Below are 10,195 nucleotides of genomic sequence, written 5' to 3' on the forward strand. Positions count from 1 at the left end.
TCACAGGTAAAACTGGGTAGATTGTGTGAACTTGCTGTGGTCTTGTCCTTCCAACTCTAATGGTCTAGAATGAATATTTACACACTTGCTGTATTATACTAGAAGGAACTATCCTAACTACTTCTTGTTCTAAAATGATGTTTCTGAAAAAATTTGCAGGAATTGGCATTTGATAAAGAACATTTTGTTCTGTATTGAAGCTGGTCACAAAACAACTTCTTTCTTTTTAGCAATAGTAATAACCCAGTTCTAAGTTAGTGTTTTTCAGACTAATGATACCAGGAAATCAATTTTTGTGGGGTACAGCCAGCATTTGAAAAAAAACAGATTGTAACAGAACAGAAACGATTAGGATACATTGCATATTATAAAAGTATTGTTATGGTTATTATATTAAGTTTTATACATGTATTTGTATAGCATATGGGCTATGACAGAAAATGTATCTTTACGATATGGTCATGGTAAATAAATTTTTTTAAAAGTTGAAAAACACTGTTGTAGGCCTTGCCCTATATTTAGTCTCTTTTTGTGTGGCATAAGAGGCAAGTGGAAAACCATGGGTTAGCAGTTGGTGTGAGTTCAATTTCCACCAGATACAGGGTTGCCATGGGTCGGAATCGACTCGACGGCACTTAACAACAACAACAAACTTTCTGGATGAGAGTGTGCCAAGCCCTTCTCTTCTTGGACTCTCAGTTGCTCCAGCTGTAATATGGTGACATCAAGCCCAACTTTGACCACCTTACTGAGTTGTTATGAGACTTAAATAAGATACTGTGGAACAAAGGTTTACAGAATGATGCAGTATATCAATGCTAAATCACTACCATGCTATAATTATGTACTTTATGACACAAATATTAAACAAATAAATAAAAATCAGTTTCCAACCATAAAAAAAATTCCAGATGCTGAAACAATGAGTCTGCTGCATTTATCTGCAAATGCTTGATAAGGTTCTGGCTTTCCTGAAATGGGGTTCATCCGCTCTTTCTTGGAATACTTGGCTTCAAACTGGGGCCGTATTTCTTCCTAGAGAACAGACACATTGTATGCATTGAATAGGTGCTTGTACAAGTAGAAAAGCATCTTCTATTATTCCACCATATAACAGTTGACACACCAGTTAACAAATGATGTGGGTTTGGAGACCCACGCTTAACTGTTTAGAAATTGGCCACTTGAAGAACATAGGAAGGATGAAAATCTAGACTTAAAATTATCAAAAGTAGTTTAGACTAACAGCTAAGTTTTTCTGTTATCTCATTAAACTTTGGACTGCAAGGTCGGCTTGAACCACAAAGCTGGTGGTTCAAACTCACCATCACTCCTCGGAAACTCTATACAGGGTTGCTGTGATTGGAACTGACTCGATGGCATTAAACAACAACACATATTGTCCCTAGGAGTTTTTAGGTAGCACAAATGGTTAAGTCCTAGGCTATTAACTGAGAAGATGGTGGTTCAAACATACCCAGAAGTGCCTTGGAAGGAAGGTCTGGAAAATTGTTTCCAAATTGTCACAGTCTAGAAAATCCTGTGGAGTACAGGTCTACTCTATAACACATCATGTTATGAGTCAGAATCACTCAACAATCTGACAATCTCTTTTGAGGTAGATGACAATGTAACTCTTAGTTTTTGCCTCTGATTTTTTTTTCATATTTCTAGATTTAGGCAGCTAAAAGCATGTTGAATTAGGCACAAAATGACTGGCTTACAAGTTTTCAAGAGGGACTTTAGTTTGAGAGTGTGTGAGGGAAGATAGAGTCCACTGAATTGTTTTCATCTTGTCTAGATGGGTCTGGTAAAAAGAGATGGAGATAAGATTCTAATGATTAAAGAGTGAGTAACTGTTACTATGACTGACTGTGACTGTCACAATTGCAAAGGTAGAAGTTTTGTAACAAAAACGGGGGAGTAGTTAATCTTACAGTCCAGAAACAAAGGACCCTAGGACCATCAAGGGAGAAGAGCACAAGCAGAATGTGGGACCCTATTCAGAGAAGTAGCAACACCAGAGATGGAGGCAGTGATGGGGACATGGAGAAAGGGAGCAACTGAGGACTCTAGATTTATGGAAAGAGAGGGATTGAGAGCTGGTGGCCAGGAAGAAGACTTAAGGAATGTGCCCCTTGGTGGTGTAAATTCTTATACATGTCTGAGTGTTTAAAAAAAAACAGCTAAAATGCATAGAGAGCTATACTGTTAATTGGATGGTACATGGAGGGGATTATAATCATTGTAATGAAACAGGGTGTATGATTTGTTGAATGTAAAACTGATGATCTGCCCTGTAAATTTTCACTCACTTCAAAATAAAAACATTACAAAAAAAAAAAAAAAATGTTGAATTGATTTGCTAATAAGCTCCTTTCTTCGGAAAACCTATACAGGGTCACTATGAGTGGGAACTGACTCGGCAGCACTTAACAACAACACCTTTAGCCAATACGTTTTAATTGACTTTAAAACAAGCTGAAAATCTTTCAAATCTAGCTAAAATCAAGGCTCCCCCAATTTTATGTCATGGAGCCTCATCCATATGTAAACAGCTTCTGACTGAAAAGCAATTATGGGATTAAGAAAAGGTAATCAGCAAGAAGGTATGCTGAGGTGGTTCTGGTTAATCAAGTGCGTGTTCTGTTTGAGTGCATGGGAAAAGAAGTGAAAATCTGGTGTGATGGACACTGTGTTAGTCCAGGCGGAAGTGAGGAATGGGTCACAGTTGGTAGAGGCTGGTCAGCTCAGGATGAAGGACAGCTTTCATGTCCTTTCAGCCTGGCTCACGCCAGAGGATAAGCTCAATGTTTGACTTCACTCTGTGGCTGGAAATGGGGAAGGAGAGTTGGGAACACTGGATTCTAACCAGGGTCTGCCTTCTCTCCTTTGGTTTTAAGCAATTTTTACACATATATAACAGAACAGACTTAGAATATTTGTTTCTTCGGAAAATTCAAATTATCAGACTGTTAGCACCATCAAAAAAGAGCCCTGGGGGTTAAGTGGTTAATTGCTTGGTTGCTAACTAAAAAGTTGGTGGTTCAAACCCACCAGCCACCCCATGGGAGAAAAATGTGGCAATTTGCTTCCATAGAGATTACAGCCTTGGGAATGCAAAGGGGTAGTTCTTCCTTCTGCTCTAAGGTCACTGAGTTAGGATTGACTTGGTGGCTACAGGTTTGGTTTTGGTTTTAATCACCATTAAGAGTCTAGTATAGGTCATTTTGAATCATAATGTCAGTGGTTCAAACTTACCAGTTACTCTTCAGAAATGCTATACAGGACTGCTATGAGTCCAAACCAACTTGACGGCACTGAACAACAACAACAAGAGTCTTCCAGGAATGGGGGCCAAACACAGAGGGAGACCTGTGTTTCTGGGTCACTCCTGAAGAAAGCAGGCAATGAGCCTAGGTTTTTTTGCATAGCAATATGACAGCCCAGGGCTAGAAGAGCATTTCCACAAAGAATCTCAAACTGAGAACTGAAACATGCCTACTTAGATAGGCTCCTGTACTGAAGGATGCAGAGGCCAAGAACATGTCAGCAGGCCAAGCTTTTAAACTGGGGCAAGGAAAACTCGAGGCCCTAGACTTATAAGGGATATGTTTAACCTGGAACACAAATTGAAATCTTTCAAGAAATTGATGCAGCACTGGAGGTTCTCACTCATCTATGCCAAGAAATTTGGAAGACAACTACTTGGCCAACAGTTGGAAGAGATCTGTATTTGTGCCCATTCCAAAGAGAGGTGACCAGATGGAATGCAGAAATCATAGAACAATATCATTAATATCACATTCAAGTAAAATTTTGTTTAAGATAATTGAAAAATGGTTACAGCAGTACATCAAACAGGGAAATGCCAGACATTCAAGTCCAACTCAGAAGAGAATGTAGACTAAGGGATATCACTACTGGATCATGGCTGAAAGCAGAGAATACCAGAAAGATGTTTACTTATGCTTTATTGACTATGCAAAGGTTTTAGACTATATGGATCATGATAAACTATGGATATAACATTGCAAAGAATGAATATTCCAGAACACTTCATTGTACTCATGAGGAACCTGTACATAGACCAAGAGGCAGTTGTCAGAACAGAACAATGGGATACTGAATGATTTAAAATTAGGAAAGTTATGTGTCAGGATTGTATCCTTTTACTATACTTACTCAATCAGTATGCTAAGCAAAAAAAAAATCTAATTAAATGAAGAAGAACGTGTCTTTAGGATTGGAGGAAGACTCATTTACAACCTGCCATATGCATATGACATATCCTTGCTTGTGAGAAGCAAAGAGGACTTAAAATACTTAACTTATAATGATCAAAGACCACAGTCCTCAGTACAGATTGCACCTCAGTGTAAAGAAAACAAAAATCTGCACAATTGGACTAATAAATAACATCATGATAAATAGAGATTAGAGTTGTCAAAGACTTCATTTTACTTGGATCCACAATCAACGCTCATGGAAGCATCAATTAAGAAATCAAATGTTGTGTTGCATTAGGCAAATCTGCTTCACAAGAATGCTTTAAAGTGTTTAAGTTCAAAAAAATCAGTTTTAGAACTAAGGTACACTTGACACAAGCCATGGTATTTTCAATCATCTATGCGTGTGAAAGGAGTCCTGGTGTGGTGCTGTGGGTCAATGCACTGGACTGCAAAGTCGGTTTGAACTGCAAGATTGATGGTTCAAGTTTACAAGCTGTTCCTTGGGAACTCTATACAGGGTCACTATGGGTCAAAACCGACATGCTGGCACTTAACAACATCAACAATGCAACATCAACATCATCAATGTCCAAAGTTGGACAATGATAAAGAAGACCATAGAAGAATTGATGCATTTGAGTTACAGGGTTGGAGAAGAATATTTAAAACACTACGGACTGTAAGAACAAACAAATCTGCACTGGAAGAAGTAGAGTCAGAAGGCTCCTTAGAAGCCAGGATGGACAGACTTTGTTTCTCATTCTTTGTACATGCTATCAGGAGGAAGCAGTCCCAGGAGAAGGACATCATGTTTGGTAAAGTGGAGGGTCAGCAAAAAAGAGGAAGACCCTCAACAAGATGGAATGGTATAGTGACAGCAGCCACACGCTTAAATGTAACAATTGTGAAGATGGCACAGGACTGGGTAGTTGTTTCATCTGTTGTACGCAGGGTCACCATGAGTTAGCGTTTACTAAATGGTAGCTTACAACAACAACAGATGTTTAACATCATGGTACATGTATATTGAGCCCACCCCAAATGCCAAAGTTATTTAAGTGCAGTTAGGCTTTAGAGCTAAAAGGGGACAATACAGTCCAACCTCTTTTCTTTACAGATAAAAAAATAGGCCCAAGTTGAAGTTATTTGTCCAAGGTGATATTGTTGCTAAGTGGTGACTCTGATTCTCAGGATAGAACATTTTCGGTCCCACCAGGCAGTCATTCCTATGAATACATGTAGAAAGAGACAGGGGAATGGCAGCCCCAGGTGGAAGTGTTGAACTCCAGAATCTACCTGGTCAGCTCCTTCAAACCCAGGAAATCATTTTCTGAAGAATGCTTTTAAAAGTATGAGTGAATACCTTATTGGGAGAACAGGGGTTGCTTAAAATCCCAGTACTGTTTTTAGAGCTAAAATCTATTAAACAAATATGTTAGTAAATGTAAGGAGAAAAGGTAGCTATCATGAGGTATGCTTTGAAGAACCACTCCCCTCCCCCCACCTAAATTTCGCAGAAAATATTTTTCCCACCAAGTTCATCACAGTGCTAAGTGATCACCATTTATGTTTCTAGACAATTCTTTTAAAGATATAATGTGTCTCTTGGGAAGAAACACTCATTGATAACTCTTATCACATTACATATGATTAGCTTATCACATTTACTGGCACAGTACGGCTCTGAGAAATGGAGCTCAGGAGAGATAAGAGGAAATGAATGAGAGAATGAATCATTTATTGAGGGCAAACAGTGTCTGATGGGAACAAGCTTGCTTTTTTGTTACTGCTGTTTTCTTCTCTTAATAGCAACATCTCTATCCTGAAACATGAGTTCATGGCTTTAGTAGATCTCTCTAAATTTCTTATAAAGCATCTCAATAGCTTAAACAACCATGGTGCATGTGATGGTTAATTTTATGTACCCACTTGGTTAGGCTATGATCCCAGTTGTTTGGCCAAGCACTAGTCTGGTTGCTGTTAAAGAATAGTTACTTACCTGTGATTACATCAGTTGGCTTTAAGTAAAATAGATTATCTTCCATAATGTAATCTAACACAATATAATCAATCAATCAGTTGAAGATTTTAAGAGTAAACAGGGTGTTTTTCCTAGGGTGTGTTCTGTCTCCGGTCTACAAATCGGTATTTTGACAGAACTCTTTTCCTTCTCTTCCCTTTACCTGGCCTACAAAGCTTGGAACACAAGCCTACAGGAATCTCCAGCCTGCTACCAGACCTACAGATTTTGGAGTTGCCAGTCCTCCACAATTGTTTGAGCCAATTACTTGAAAAATCTCCACAACAGGACCAATAAGCAATATCATGATAAATTGAGAAAAGATTGCCTTTGCCAAGAGATTCATTTTGCTTGGATCGATGAATCAACAGCTAGGGAAGCAGCAATCAAGAAATCAAATGCCTCCATCTCCGATAATTAGAAAAAGAGCAGCAAAGTAAGCGTAAAGCCACCAGAAGAAAAGAAATACTAAAGATTAGAGCAGAAATAAATGAATTAGAAGACCAAAAACAATAGAAAGAATAAACAAGACAAGAAGTTGGTTCTTTGAAAGGATTGATAAAATTGACAAACCATTGCCAAATCTAACAAAAGAAAAGAAGAAGATGCAAATAACAAATAAGAAACGATATGGGGACCAATATTAATCAAAATTTTAATACAGAATACTGTGAAGAATTGTATTCTAATAAATTTGAAAATCTAGAAGAAATGAGTACATTTCTAGAAAAAACATGACCTACCTAAACTAATGCAGAGTAAAGTAGAAAACTTGAATAGACCTATAACAAAAGAGGAAATTGATCAGGTAATTAAAAAATTTCCAACAAAAAAGGCCAGGCCCAGATGGCTTTACTGGTAAATTTGATCAAACATTCAGAGAAAACCTGACAACAATTTTACTCAAACTATTCCAGAACATACAAAAGTACAGAAAACTCCCGATATATTTTATGAAGCAAGCATAACGCTCATACCCAAACCAGGCAAAAACATCACTGTAAAAGAAAATTATAGACTAATATACCTCATGAACATAGATGCAAAAATTCTCAACAAAATCCTAGCAAATAAATTTCAACAACATATTTAAAAAAAATACATCAAGACCAAGTTAGATTCATCCCAGATATGCAAAGTTAGTTAAATCATAGAAAAACAATTAACATAATCCACCATATAAATAAAGCAAAGCCAAAGAACCACATGATCATATCACTTGAGAAGAAAAGGCATTTGACAAAATCCAACAACCATTCCTGAAAAAAAAAAACCAAAAAACTAAAGAGAAAAGCCTCAACATATTAAGAGCATATATACAAATCCAACAGTTAAAATTACCCTCAATGGAGAGAAACTGAAAGTATTCACTTGTGAACAGGAACCAGATAAGTATGCCCTTTATCAACACTCATACTTAATCTTGTGTTGGATGTCTTAACCAGAACTATAAGGTAAGAAAGTACAATTAAAGGCATTGAAATCGAAGAGCAAAGATGTCAGCTTGAGGACTAAGGTGTGCCTGACCCAAACCATGGTATTTTCAATAATTTCATATGCATGCAAAAGTTGGACAGTGAATAAGGAAGACCGTAGAAGAATTAATGCTTTTGAGTTACGATGTTGGAGGAGAATATTGAAAGTGCCATGGGCTGCCAAAAGAGCCAACAGATGCATTTTAGAAGAAGTGCAGCCAGAGTGCTCCTTGGAGGCCAGGATGGCCAAACTTCAACTCTCATATTTCGGACATGTTGTCAAGAAGGACCAGTCACTGGAGAAGAATATCATGTTTGGTAAGGTGGAGGGTCAGAGAAGAAGAGGAAGACCCCCAGTGAGATGAACTGGCAAAGTGGCAGCATTGATGGACTCAAGCGTGGCAACAGTAGTGAGGTTGGCCCCGAATCAGGCAGTGTTTCGTTCTGTTGTGCATATTGTCTCTATGAGTTGGTACCCAACAATCCCTTGATTTAATATATATATCCACAAGAAATAAGAGCTAGGACATGTGTAGATATATGCACATCGATGTTCATCACACCACAATTTATAATAGCAAAAAGATGGTGAGATACTAAATGCCTGTCATTGGAAGAGTAGATAAACAAACTTTGGTAAATGTCTATCACTGGAAGAGAGGATAACAAACTTTGGTATATACACACAATGGAATACTATGTAACATTGAAGAATAACCATGAATCTATACAATACCTCATAACATGCATGAACCTGGAGGTCATTATGCTGAATGAAATAAATCAATCCCCAAAGGACAAATATTTTACGATGCCACTATTGTAACAACTCAAGAAAAGGTTTTCATCCAAAAAGAAACTTCTTTGATGGTTACTAGGGGTGAAAGGGAAGGAGAGTAATTCACTGGTTAGAGGGTAGACACATGTTAACTTGGGTGACAGGGAGGGCAAAATACAAGAAGATGGAGTGCCCTATACAAGAGGGAGGCTGGCAGAAGAATGATAGAGATAGATGAATACACATAAGAGGAATTATTTGGTAGGCAAGGGATAAAGGTAAAGAGTGTTATATACACAACCTTGTATTTCATGTATAGATACATGGACAGAGACACAGGTTGAATGTGTATGGGAGGAAGAGTGAAACAAGACCCATATCTTATTCTCCACTCTGAGTGGATGGCAACTAACAACAAGTCCATGTAACACACCAATCAATCTCTCTCTCTCTGTTTATATCTATGTATCTAGTCTGTTTCTCTAGAGAACCCTAAGACTATGAGCAAGCCCAGCATGAAACTTCTGACAAAACTGGGGTAAGAAAAGAGAATGAAATTCAGACATGGAGTTAGGAGACAGTATATGATGTTGGGCTAGAAGGGTGTATAGATTGGGTGGGAAGCTGGAGAATGTGAAGTCTCAGGGATTTGTTTACCCCTTCGGGGCAGTTCTGTCTGGAGCTGACTTGTATTTAGCCACAGTCATCAACCAGGCCATGTGAAGAGTAGTTTTGTCTTGCATTTACCTCTTGAAGCAATACTTCTGAGACAGTACAATCTAGACACTTGTTTTCTGGTCACAGAAATGTTTCCTTAGAGTAGCTCTCTCAGGAGGCTTGCTTCCATATGCTGAGTCATAAAACTAATACTCTCTTTCTGCTTAGATAAAGAAAATTAAATTATACTACCAAATAATTCCTCTTACGTCTCTATCTACAAGTAAAATGCTTGCTGTATTTAGTTATGGAATTTTGTTCCATTTTGAAGGAATCAAAATGTTGTCTTTTAAAAAATGTTCTGCTACTCCATTTTTAAATTGCCTGACATTTCCTTCAAAGACAGGAGCTGGAAACACGCTATGAAGAAACCTGACTTGTATCACAGAGCAGACAGTGATGACTTAAGAAATTTCCTGGAATTTCCTGGTGATTCACTATTTAAAAGCAACTTAAGTGAATGATACAAACCTCCTCTTCTTCCCAGTCTATCAAATCCCAGTCATAAGCAATTACTGCTCTCCGCCTTTTCCAAAATTCCAGGAAAACCGTAGCTGGAACAAAGAGAGAAAGACAAAGACGTTTTCAAATAAAAGTATAACAATGCTGTTGTGCCACTGAATACTGACGCCACTGTAAAATCATGGCAGTTGTTGTACAAGCGACACTGGATATCAGAGTTTCTGGATAGCTAAACTTTGTTTAACGAGGACTGTTTGGAGATGTGTCTAACGCAAGGAAAAACTAGACTTCATTTAGAATCGAGCTGGTTTCAAACTGAGGCAGAGCAGACTTTGAATAGCCAAGCTCCAGGGATATGAGAACATGACAAACTGGGTTACTGGTATCTTTCTAATTGATACAGCATTTGTTTTTTAAAATGCAGGGCTCCCTCATCTGATTATTCAGTTATGCTTGTTAGTAATTCCATACATGAGCCCTGGATATCCACAGATAAATGTAAAAACCTTCC

The 10,195-nt window shown here is 38.0% G+C and overlaps 1 protein-coding gene across 4 annotated transcripts in view; it reads right to left on the reverse strand.

The window, feature by feature from the left end:
• Positions 1–10,195, reverse strand: part of ANO4 (anoctamin 4) — a 607,193-nt gene that overhangs the window by 78,213 nt on the left and 518,785 nt on the right. For all 4 annotated transcript variants that reach the window (XM_006871106.1, XM_006871104.1, XM_006871105.1 and 1 more), the window contains 2 exons: positions 9,694–9,776; positions 895–1,035 (listed from right to left, as the gene is read on the reverse strand). In XM_006871106.1, coding sequence (XP_006871168.1) covers positions 895–1,035; positions 9,694–9,776 — 224 coding nt within the window. The remainder of the gene's footprint in view (positions 1–894; positions 1,036–9,693; positions 9,777–10,195) is intronic.

The sequence above is a fragment of the Chrysochloris asiatica genome, unplaced genomic scaffold (genome assembly GCF_000296735.1).
Source record: "Chrysochloris asiatica unplaced genomic scaffold, ChrAsi1.0 scaffold00160, whole genome shotgun sequence".
Taxonomy (NCBI): Eukaryota; Metazoa; Chordata; class Mammalia; order Afrosoricida; family Chrysochloridae; genus Chrysochloris; species Chrysochloris asiatica.